This window comes from Apteryx mantelli, chromosome 2 (genome assembly GCF_036417845.1).
Source record: "Apteryx mantelli isolate bAptMan1 chromosome 2, bAptMan1.hap1, whole genome shotgun sequence".
Classification (NCBI taxonomy): Eukaryota; Metazoa; Chordata; class Aves; order Apterygiformes; family Apterygidae; genus Apteryx; species Apteryx mantelli.
Genome location: NC_089979.1, coordinates 167,350,554 through 167,363,193, shown reverse-complemented (window position 1 = coordinate 167,363,193; position 12,640 = coordinate 167,350,554). Strand labels below are relative to the sequence as shown.

General features: G+C 44.3%; 1 protein-coding gene across 1 annotated transcript in view; it reads left to right on the top strand.

Annotated features, from left to right (window-relative positions):
- Positions 1–12,640, top strand: part of LOC136991340 (obscurin-like) — a 176,250-nt gene that overhangs the window by 97,172 nt on the left and 66,438 nt on the right. The window contains 11 exon segments of the mRNA XM_067292206.1: positions 51–317; positions 1,013–1,279; positions 2,642–2,908; positions 4,099–4,371; positions 4,823–5,089; positions 6,631–6,897; positions 7,443–7,712; positions 8,459–8,725; positions 9,070–9,336; positions 10,121–10,387; positions 11,099–11,371. Coding sequence (XP_067148307.1) covers positions 51–317; positions 1,013–1,279; positions 2,642–2,908; positions 4,099–4,371; positions 4,823–5,089; positions 6,631–6,897; positions 7,443–7,712; positions 8,459–8,725; positions 9,070–9,336; positions 10,121–10,387; positions 11,099–11,371 — 2,952 coding nt within the window.

Sequence of the window (12,640 nt, the reverse complement as noted above, 5' to 3'; positions counted from 1 at the left end):
CCGTTCAGGAGTAAAGCACTGTTAAAACATTTACCTCTCACATTTTGCAGCCCTGCCTGTCACATTTAAACAACCCCTTCAAAATAAGGAAACTGAGGAAGGAAGTACAGCTACGTTCTGTTGTGAGCTGTCAAAACCCAGTGCCGCAGTGGAATGGAAGAAAGGAGGAGTGGAGCTGCAGCCCAGCCAGAAATATGAAATGAGGCAGAGGGAGTGCTTGGTAGAGCTCTTAATACATAATCTCAAATTAGAAGATACAGGAGAATACAGCTGTGATAGTGGGGATCAGGAAACAAAGGCATCTTTAAATGTGAAAGGTAGGTGGTGTGAGCTGATTCATAAAGCAGTAGATATCATCCCACACAAAGCAACAGCTTGAATATGATTATTTTGAAGTGCATAATATTTTGCCCATAAATACTTCCCTTTGCATCTGATGCACCCGGTTTTTGTTTGTTTTTTTTTTAAACGAGAATGGAAGAGGAAGATACTTTGTTATTCCAGTGCTGCATTGGTGTGTTGGGTTATAAGAAGAAACACTTTTTAGCCTTACAGCTTGGGAGAGATTAAAGGAAGAACAAGGCTTTAGCATAATGTCTGGACATTTCACGTGACATGTGACTTATGTATTTAAAAAAGGATTTTCTTCCAGATCCTGGAAAGAGACTCCTAACTACCTTTCTGATTTCTCAAGGCTGTCCGTGGAGTTTTCTGTATTTTTTTTTCTTTTGAGATCTTTGAGATCAACCAAAGGATAAGTTCATTCAAATAATTCAGCCCTGGAAAGGATTTGACCCAAGGAATACAGGAAAGAAACTTTTTAGGTGCAGATGTCTGCTTCTGGTGCAGCAAGATCTGTTACCAGCTCCAGGCAAACTAGAAAACGTGGATCCTGCCTGGGAATGTAGCGCTTGAAAATCACAGTAACTTTGTTCCCCTGAAAGTCAGTCTAGACATGGTAAGCAGGACATGACTCAGGCTCCTGTTTTTTCTTTTTTTGCCCTTCTTTTAGCCTTGCCAGTCCTTTTCAAAAAGGAGCTCAAGGACAAGGATGTGCAAGAAGGAGCTGCAGTGAAATTCCAGTGTGAGCTGACAAAGGATAAGGCAACTGTGGAGTGGAGGAAAGGCACCATGGAGCTCTTCCCATGTGCCAAATATGACATTAATTTAAACGGTCGCATAGCGGAACTCGTGATCCACAATGTAGAACCAGAAGATGCCTCCGATTATACGTGTGATACAGGAGACCAGCAGAGCACAGCAGTCCTCAGAGTGAATGGTTAGCATTGCACCAAAATGGAGCAGAGGCTAGAAGGGTTTTGTGCAATTGTGTGGTTGATATTCTGTTAAGTCCTTCCAAAAGTAAGATAAAGAGCCAAGCAGGTGCTCAGTGATAAATCAGAAGATGGAGAAATGAATTTTATTGGAAGGGATTCAGAGAATGTCTATTTAAGTCTATAAGGCACAGTATCTAGGCTCATTCCTCTACTATTAATAAAAGCAAGAAACTTTGCATCATGGGGATTTTGAAATTCTAATAGATCTTTATTTTTGGCGCTTTGCATTAATTACTGGTTCAGCTGGATCAATAATTAATCATAGGCCAGTTACAAAAGTGTGTTGTTTTGTATTGCTTTCTGTTTTTCATTGTCCTCTCATGAAAATCCTGAAAACATCGTGCATTTAAACAAACCAGGAATAATGTGTGTTGCTAATCATGGTCTGTGAAAGGTTTGTGACTGTCTCATTTGTTGGCTGGAACTTGTGTTTTCGATCTGAGCCACAGCTTTTCAAACTCCTGGTGGCTGAATCTGAGCCATGAAAGCAGCTGCTGGCTCACCTAGGAGTCCTGTGCTTGCTTTAGATATATCGCAACAGGAGCTAGATAGGAGAACCACAAGCACTGAAATTCCCCTTTTCTCAACTGCTCATGCACATGGGATGGATATTCCCTTCTCGCTTTTGTTGATGACAAGCTGTTGTCTGAGCCTGGTTTGAATGAGCGCGGTGCATTTATTTGTCCATGCGCTGGAAGGACTTACTGTTGACAGTCTAGGGTCTTGGAAAGACAGCAGCGAAATAAAGCATTTGCTTACATTGTTTATAGTGTTGGAAGTGAGGAGTATCTCCGTAACATCAACAGATTTAGACTAGTTTTAGTCTAAATTCGTTTTAGTCATCAAGTACCAGATTCTGCTTAGACATGATCTTGATGATCTTCTCTGGAGATATTCAAAAGCCACCTGGACGCGATCCTGTGCAACATGCTCTAGGTGACCCTGCTTGAGCAGGGGGGTTGGACTCGATGATCTCCAGAGGTCCCTTCCAACCTCAACCATTCTGTGATTCTGTGATTAATCCATTTGAGAATTTTCAGGATCAAGATAAGTTGTGTGAAAGGTACTGTTACAAGGTGGATGCCCTTGCCTTTGAGAAGTGAACACATCTGAGGAGCTGTCTGATCCGCTCCTTTTCTAGATATACAGAATAAAAAAAATTTTTTTTGTCATTATCACGTAATCACCAAATGCAAATTTGTTCTGCAGCTTCAGAGCCCAGGTTCCTTGTGCTGAGCTGGGCAGAAGCCACATTCGTACATTCAAGCTAATGGGTTGTGCATTAATTGCTCTCAACTTTGCAGCCATCAAACCTCGGCTGAAGCAACAGCTGAAGAGCGAGCAAGTGGAAATGGGAGGAACGGCCAGGCTGCGCTGTGAGATCACCGTAGGCAAAGCAGCGGTGGAGTGGAGCAAAGATGGAGTCGTGCTTCGCCCAAGTTCCAAGTATGAAATGTGGCAGGACGGCACCCTCCGCGAACTGCGTATCCACCACTTGGAGCCTAGCGACGTCGGAGAGTATTCCTGCAAGGCTGGGGATGAGACAACCTCTGCAAAGCTGACTGTGAAAGGCAAGAGCCGTTTACTGGGGCAAGGGGATTTTCAGTTCAACGTGCTAAGATTTTGCAACATGTTACTGTTGTAATAAATGCACCCAGAGTACAGGAGGGGTATCATGAAGCCATACGAAATCTTATTATGATCAGTGAATAAATGCACTGGTTTGCTTGGGGGCCCGGAGAGGATGAGGCAGCTGTAAGTTTCTGCTCATGTGGCTTTGAACGTTTGCTCGACATCATGTGAGTGATCAGATGGGTCGTCCCCAGCTTCCAGTCACCTGCCAACTGCATCTGGCCCTAATTCATTACAGACAGAGCTGTCTTTCAGACTGGGTCACTAGTGTGGAACAATCACTTCTAGCCACTCTATAGGCTGCTCTCTATATTATGGATGCTCTATATACTATGCCCAACTGCACCCCTTTTCACACGTAGGGTGACCTCCGTTGTATAAATCTCTATTGTATTTGCTCAAGTGAGGACTGTGTTTCTTCCCCTTCAGTATTGCCCACGAGATTCAGGGTGTAGCTTCTGCCTCGTTGCAGGCTGTGCGATCTTTGCACAGATCTGCAAGTGCCCAGCTGTGATAGAAGCAGGACGCAAACTGAAATGCAAAAGCCCGTTGCTCCCGCTGACCCTGTTGGCCCTGCTGAGGGCACGGTGCCTCCCTGATACCCAGGCAGACTGGAGCAGCAGCACAGAGTATATGCAGTTCTGTTTGAAAACAGGCAGTGGTGGGGATCAGTTTTGAATGTGTTTAACATAATCTGAAGTGCAAACACAGCAGGTTTCCAGATCCTGAACTTGGAAGCTGGTATTCAATCTCTATTCGCCCGATTACAGGATACAGGATTACAAGAAGTAATTAAAAAAATAAATATGGAGCATATTTCTGAGAGAGAGAAAGAAAGAGTGATCCTGAAAGATATTGGCTGTCACTGAAGCCCCTGGCTGAAAGGGGTCACACATCAGAGTTCAAAATATGTAATTTGAGAAGCTGTGATCTCTCCATCCTTGGAGATACTTAAAACTCTGCTGGTCGAGGCCCTGAGCAACCTCCTCTAAGTTGGCCCTGCTTTGAGCAGTGGTTGGATCAGGTGACCTCCAGAGGTCCCTTCCAGCCTATGTTATTTTATAATTCTATGATTTGGTCCACATTTTGGCTTTCGTGGCTTGACTACTGAACCCTGGACTTTTTGCAGAGCCTGACGTGACCATTGTGAGTGGCCTAAAGGACATGGTGGTGTTTGAGGGGGACGACGTGACTTTTCAGTGCCAAGTTTCTCATGAGAACGCAAGGGACGTTGAATGGAAGCTGCAGGATGTTGCTCTGCAAAACAATGAAATGAATGAAATCTCCGTGGAAAAGGGGAAGATTCACACCCTGACGTTAAGGAAGGTGACTGAGCAGGACATTGGGGCTGTTGCTTTCCGAGTGGGACCACACACATCTACAGCAATGCTCACAGTAAAAGGTAAGAGAGAGGAACAGGACTGGAGAGAATAGGCAGCAATTTGATTTTGCGCGTGCTGGCAGTACAAGGCCCAACCTGTCCATCGTTCACTCCTTGCTAACTCACCGTAGTCGGGTGCTCGTGCTTGAGCTCCAGAGTGATATGGAGGCAGAAGAAATTCTCAAACGTCCTTCTCCTTCCCTTTTCGAAACTGCTTGCCTGGTCAAAGTCCCCATGCCATCTGAACTAGACAAAATATGTGCAAAATTTTTTATTAGTATTTCCTTAACTTCTAGAAACATCTGCCAATGGCTTTCATTCAAAATCCATTCACTTGTTTTAACCACCCCAGTATCTTACACAGAAGTTAAAGCTTTTTTTTAATACTTAACTGTTCAACTGTAAGTTGCAAGTGTAGGGAAGCAAGGTATGGGTGACTGTAAATTCACCTCTGCTGTGTTTGTAATTTCAGTGCCACCTCCAGTCTTTAAGGAGAAATTACAGGACACAGAATTGCAGGAAGAAGAATCGGCCATCCTTCACTGTGAGGTCTCCCAGCCTAATGTCGCGGTGGAATGGAAGAAGGGCTCCCAAGTGATTTCCCCAGGCTCCAAGTATGAAATTAGGCAAGAGGGAACAATCCATACTTTAAAAATTTATCATTTAAAACCAGAAGACTCGGGCAAATACATCTGTGATAATGGAAACCAGCAAAGAGCAGCCACTTTAACTGTTAAAGGTAAGCTGTTTTGTTTTGTTTTTAAGAAAGACTTATTCCACTTTCATAACTTAGTACTAGCGTGTGGATGTTATCTACTGTCCTTGACTTCCGATGAACTTTGCTGACAGACAGCAGCTGAGGATGCAGTCTTTTTGCTTTCAGAAGTTATTTTAAATCCTCTAGTAAGTGTCTTCAGCAATGAACATGGAGAGATGCAGGTGTAATAACTGCTTGCACAGTTCTAGACCCCAGGGGCTTCTGTCTGAGTGACCAGACAGACAATTTTGATCCTTAACCACCTCTGTCCTTTGAGCTGCAGTCCCGCCTGGGCAAATGGTGCTCCGGAGTCCAAGTGCTCAAACTTACCAGGGCACTCAGCTGCAGCTGAGAAGTGAGCCACCAAAGTACTTTCAGTGTCTAGGCTCCTAAAAACAGGTGTAACGTGTCAGTTTGTCTGCTTTTAAAAATCTACCCCGATCCAAATACAACGTTAATGTAGCTTTTCCTGAGATAAAAGATCGACTAATGTAAATAGGGGCCATGAAATTAATGTGAAATGCTGTCTTTTAAAATATCCCATGAGGTCTCTCTCGTGAAGGGCTTGTACCTGCCTGCTCTCACACTAGCTCCAGGATCTAGCAGTGCCTGAATATTTGTCCTATAAGCAGCTGTACTGAGCGTATCTGTCCTTTTGTGTCTCTGTGTGTGGTCCCAGCCATTCCAGCAGTCTTTGTAAAAAAGCTCCAAAACCAGGAAGCCAAGGAAGGCTCTACGGTGACCCTTCATGCTGAACTCTCAAAACATGATGCGCCAGTGAGATGGAAAAAAGGGTCGGTCTTGCTCCAAGCCAGCCACAAATACGAGATGAAGCAGATGGGCTCTGTTGTAGGGCTACTCATCCACGAGCTACAGCTGAAGGATGCTGGGGACTACGTCTGTGATTCTGGCGATGAGCAAACTATGGCATCCTTGGTGGTGAAAGGTGACAAAAGGCTTTCACTTCACCTTTTTGGTAGCTCTGTGTTAGTTTAAACGTTCCATAATGTACGTTTCAAGGACAGGGTGGCAGAGAGACTGGTCCCGTTCTGTGATGAGGATTTCAGGCACTTGGATGCTTAAGAATCCATACCAGTGACAGCTCCTGCATAAAATGGAACTCATTTCCAGAGATGCTCGGGGTGTGCAGTGCCCAGAGATCAGTGGGGAGCACGAAGTGCTTAGCACTCCTGGAAATCCAGCACTTTCTATCATTGCTTGTTTGGGTTTTAAAGACCTTGTAACTGAGATTTGGAATGGTGCTACAGTTTTACTACATGTACCACTTAGGGCTTTAGCAGCCTTTCTGCTTACTGATACTAAAGATGGTACAGAATTGATTCACTTGGTATGGTCACATGTTATCAATATGTCCCGAAAAAAGATTCATATATTCAGAAGCGTAGAGGGAAAAGAGCAAATCAGATTACAACTGTGAAGCAGGATCAAGTTCACGTGAGTGAATTGGTGAGATACAGTCAGCAATGAAACTTAAACATCTTCCTCTGATTATCTTGGTTTAGCTTTGCCGGTGATCTTTATGCAACCCCTGCAGAACCAGCAAGCAGAAGAAGGAGGTACTATCACTCTGAGCTGTGAAATCTCAAAAGCAAATGCCACTGTGCAGTGGAAGAAGGCTGGGACAGTGCTGTGGCCAAGTGACAAATACAAAATGTGCCAAGATGGTTCTGTGGCTGAGCTGACAATTCGCAACTTGAGCAAAGCTGATGCTGGAGAGTACCTGTGCGACACAGGGGACCAGCAAACCACGGCGGCTGTGCTTGTGAAAGGTGGGACTTCAAGCGGGGAAGGGCTGAACAGAGTTTGTTTCCATGGGAGTGGCACACGATTAAGTAATTTGACACCTAGAGTATGTCCTGTGCCCAAACAGAACGATGGGGATTTCAAAGAGATCAGAGTGATTTCAGAGACATCGGAACCGGGCCTTAAGTCAATGATTCTGTGGTTTAATATTAATATCACCCACTACAAGCTGTTGGCAACGTTTCCACAATATATATATTGCCTTTCAATGTTGTGTATTAGATATTTCTCCTGTGTACACACAATACAGTATAGCATGCATACTTTATAGACTCTCACATGTAATGTGTATGTGCCTAATGTGTGTATATGCACACACATTATGCATCTGTAAGTATGCAACATCACAAATTATGCATGCACATAGATATAGTGTTTAGTGCTTTGTGGACATAAGTTCTTTCAGATAATGCAGTATTGTCAAGAATGAGCATAACAAAATGTTTAATCCAGGAAAATAGGAGACATCATTTGAAAGTATTTATCAAACTCTTTTGACCTTTCCGTAAAGAACCAGCAGCAACCATAGTGGAGACACTGAAGGACGTCACTTCATATGAAGGAGAAGATGCAGTCTTTGAATGCAAGCTGTCCCGGGAGACAACTGAAGATGCCCAGTGGTTCCTGGGGGATGTTCCCCTGCAGTCTAATGAAATGAATGAGATCAGAGTTCAAGGGAAGTGTCACACTTTGATCCTGAGGAAGGTGACACTAGAAGACTGCGGGCCCATCAGTTTCAAAGTCGGGCAGCATACCTCGGGGGCACAGCTAACGGTCAAAGGTGAGCAATCCCCTAGAAAGAAGGGTTTAGGAGGTACTGGTAAGCCCTGCCAATACTGCTTGAGTTACTGGAGAGGTGTACGTGGGAGGAAGGGCCTCTGGAAATCTTGTGTGAGATTCAGATAACTTAACTGAGGCAAGAGTTAGATATTTATGTCTGAGCTCCTGATTTTAAAAGATTGGCCAGAACAATAGCTTATATTGTTTCTTCCTCTCTGATCTGGTTCAAAATGTAGATATGTAGATATAAATTAAATGTAGACATGTAGATACGTAGATATAAATTAATACTGCTTTTCAGTGCTGTATGTGTATAAACAATTCAACATGATACTGTTTGGGTGGTCAGAGGTTCTTCCAAACATTACGTTTCATCGAATCAGTGATGTATTAAATATTTTTACTCTGCATTGGCTTAAAAGCTTACTAAGTCATTAAATCAGGCCCATTCTGATGTCCAGAGAGCCAGCCAGTGATATATATGTGCTGCAGACTAGAAACTGTTACCATGTGGCAGGACTGATCCTGCAGACGTTAGAACAAACTGAAGTGACGCTGGAGTTGCACTGGCACCTGCATGAGATCTAAATTTGTCCTGGCCTTTCTTCTAGCAACGGAACAAAAAAAAAAAATCTGACAATTTGACTGTGACATGTTACGATTTCTTATGGTCACCTGTCAGAGAGCATTTGGGAGTGATGCTGGATTATGCAGCTGCATCACTGTTTGTGTGCTTTTTCCCCGCAGTTGCTCCCGTCACATTTGTAAAGGAGCTCCGCAGCTTGGATCTGCAGGAGGGTGGCACAGCTCACTTGTCCTGTGAGGTCTCCAAGCCTGACATCCCGGTGGAGTGGAAGAAAGGCACGTCTGCAATCCACTCCAGCAAGAAGTGCAGCATCAAGCAGGAGGGGAATGTGCACACACTGGTCATTTACGATTTGAACCGCGAGGACTCAGGGGACTATAGCTGCCATACAGCTGATGGGAAGACCACTGCCAGACTAGAGGTTAAAGGTATGATTTCCTCTTTGCTCAGCAGTTGTGAGACCACAGCTGGAGTACTGTATCCATTTTGGGGGCTCCTCAGTACTAGAAAGACATTGAGGTACTAGAGTGAGTCCGTGGACACCACGCAGTTTGTCAAGGGTGCTGGAGCCCATGTAGTATGAGCAATTCCACCTGGCTTAGACCTAGACATTCCTGCCCCCAGCAGCTGTCCTTCAGGAAAATACAGCAGAATTGTACGTGAACTTCATGAATGCCGTTACCATTTTGGTTCTTAGCAGTACCTTAAAAATAAAACTTTCCTCCACTTTCTGTTTTTGTTTTACGCTTTCTTTTCCTCTTTGCACTTCAAGCGGTGCCTGTGCTTTTCAAACACTGGCTGAAAAATGAAGAAGTGGAGGAAGGCCGCACGGCCATGCTGCGCTGTGAGCTGACAAAACCTAATGCTCCTGTGGAGTGGAGGAAAGGAGATAAGGTGTTGCAAGCAAGTGACAAGTATGAGATCAGGCAAGAGGGGACATGTGTTGAGCTCTTTATCTATGGTGCTGAGGCTCAGGATGCTGGCGAATACACGTGTGACTCAGGGGATCAGCAGACCTCTGCATCGTTGCAAGTCAAAGGTAAGAAGATGACCCTTGCTTGGGGGCAGAGAAGTTTTGTCTGTGGCTGTCCTCCACAAAGGTGAAATGGAAGCCTTATTACTGCATTATCGTTAATGCTCTGTGCCTGGGAATTACAACAGGACAGGGTTTGATCCACAATCCGTTCTTCAAAGAATCTAGTGTCTTTTAAACCCAGTTCAATTTCTGCAGTTGCGATTTTGATCTCACTGTGAGAGTTGGGAACAAAACTGCAGCTGCTGCTCATGGAGGGTATGTACAAGAGCATTTAGGAAACTTGCCTGCCACCTGATAATAAGAGAGACTGGAGTATTTCTCTATGCTTAGAATGGGCTTTTATATAGTTTTATTAGGTTTATACTAAGAGTACGGTGTCTTTTAACTCAGGCAACAAGATCTTGCTTTTAGACCCTGTGTTGAGCTGTCACAGCCGGTGTTCTGCTCAGAATGAGTGGTTTCAGCAATTAAATGTCCAAACACTGTGATTTGTGCTGTTGTCCCTCTAACTGGTTACACTGAAAATTGTGGGTGTGCGCACATGAAGCCCTTTAGATGGCCTGTGACCCACAGCGATCCTAGATGAAGCAGCAATGGTGTCCCATCACGGTGTCAGCGGCTGATCTCCATGAGCGTTTGGCCGCGGCAGAACTCAAAAGCCCTGCCGCAGACGTGGCGTTCCCAGCGGGCAAGCTGTGGTTCAGAAAGTTGGGACCTGCCAAGCCGGAGGAGTTGCAAGCGTGTCGCTTAGCCCTGAGTCACTGCTGTGTCTGCTTCTCCATTGCAGTGCTACCGGTGCTGTTTAAGGAGGAGCTGAAAAACGTGGAATCCGAAGAAGGGGGAACGGCTGTCCTGCACTGCGAGATCTCCAAGCCGGACGCGCCTGTTGAGTGGAGAAAAGGAGGGACGGTCATTCAGCCCAGTGACAAATATGAGATGAAACTGAAAGGCAGCATCGCTGAGCTAATCATTCACGGCGTGGAGCCTGACGACTGCGGGGATTACGCTTGTAGCACCGGATACGAGATCACCACAGGTTCTGTGTATGTACAAGGTAAGACGAAATGGGATGAAAATGCTCCGACTTCTCTGCCAGAATTTCTCACTCCGGTATCTTTGACAGTAACAGACCAAACTTGTCTCAGGTGGAAACAGCTGAAACTCCATTCTTTTCTCTCCTGATTTCAGGGAAGATGTAAATATTTACATCCATGCTGAGGTTGGACCAGCGTTTATAGGTGAATGCGGTTCAAAGCACTGACCATACTGTGTACAATAGCAGATGGTGCTGTTGAAATACTATTTGTTTGGAGTAACTGTTATGAAAAATACTGAATTTCTTGTTATGATTGATTATGGCTTCAATTGTTGTTGATATTTCTGTTAATCTTTTAAAGCAGTTTAAATAAATACCCCATTTAAATCTTAAGCTAGCTTTCTGCCTGCGACTGCATACAATGTCAATGCAGATGGCTGCGACACACAGGACAGTCAGGTAGGAACTAGTCATGAAATATAGTGTTTTTTCAATGAAACAGTGTTTGCAGACAAACAAACATACTTCATTTGCAAGCGGGTGAAGGATGGAAGGTGTTTTTTAAACCCTTGAAAGAAATGTAAGGTCTTTTTTTCCCCAGAACAAGCATTACAAATTTAATTTTCCTGGACAACTTGCACTGTCGCTTAGGTTATTCCTACTGGAAGGAACATGTATATGTTTATGCTTTTGTTTTCCTTTGGCGCCTTCTCTTGCTCTGTTATACAGAAGAAGCAGCAGTCATAGTTTCTGATTTAAAGAACACAGACGTCTTTGTGGGTGAGACAGCCACGTTCACCTGCGAGCTCTCACGCCCGGGCGTGAAGAATGTACAGTGGTGGCTTGATGGATCTCCCCTTCACAACAACTTTGTGACAGAAATCTCTGAGCAGGACGGGACAGTCCACACTCTAACCCTAAAGGATGTGGCATGCCATGACTCAGGCACTGTCACCTTCAGAGCGGGGTCCCTTATATCTTCAGCTAAATTATTAGTCAAAGGTATTTCATTGTGAGAAGACACAAATGGCCACCTCCACAATTGCTCAGTGTGCTAGTGCTTCTGCCTTCCTGGCTACCCTTACTAAATGTCTCCAAAATTCCTCTTTGACACAGCAGTCCTGCAGCCTTCCACCCGTACTCATGTCTTGTAGGTACAACCACATCTGCTTTTTGGATGATGCAGGTGAGGAAAGGTTGCAGGGTCAGGGCTGTTGCTTTCACCTGACATCTCAGTAGAGCTGGACCTATTCAGGAGAAGAGGCTGTGCTTTGGTCACTGTGCAGCTACCTGATTCTCCCACCAAGCTGTTTTTATAATACCACAAAACACATGGCCAGAAGTTCACGTAATTCGCTATTGTGCTGTACCATAGCTTGGATACTGTCACTATATACTAAGCTCAACATATTCCCAAGTCAAGATCTTGGGCTCATGCACTGGTGGCTCCAGAGCTCCTCTGGAAGCCGCTGGTATGACCGCGGAGTAGCACGGTGGCAAAGTGGGCCCCAGCAGTTGATTGCTAATGGTTGAATACTAACAGTTAGCGCTGTGCTGGCAAAGCTTTGTTGTCTGTTGAATGAATATTTTCCTCATTTGGTAAGGGTAGCCACAAACTGCAAATAACACTGAGCTCCAGACTTTATGGTAAAGCAAGTTACTTCACATGCAGTCCTTTTATAGCCATCTGGAAAAGCTGTTATTTTTCAGACCAAAATAGCACTTATTCCTCACTTGGGAAAGGGATTTATATATTAGGTTTAGTATGTAAGGAGGCGTAAAGGATGAAATGTTCTCTTTGTTCAGGTCTTCCTCTGTGTTATAATTATTCACCGTAGCATGGATTGTCCACAATGTGGAATTGTAGTCAGGAATTGTTATCTGCTTCCCTGTCAGTCTGATGTGTCCCTTGTTGGACCTTCAGAAAATTTTGCTCTCTGAGGAGAAGAAATGCCAGATCATTTATATCTGATATCAGAATGGTGCAGCAGCGAGACAGTGTGTAAATATGAGAAATCACATGTCCATTTGCCATCAAATTTGACTTCAGTATTTCCAGAGACAGAATCTAGTTCTGAGCGCTGTAGGCAAAGAGCTCCAGTGGATGTAGAAAATAAATTAAAAATAAATGCGCTGTTAGATATTCAGCCAGATAAAGGGCTCCTGAGAAGTTTTAATTTCATAGAATCACAGAATTGTAGAGGTCTAACACCCAAAGCTCATGCTAGTACAAACATGTATGTGGATATATTGTGCTTCTGCTGAAGTAAA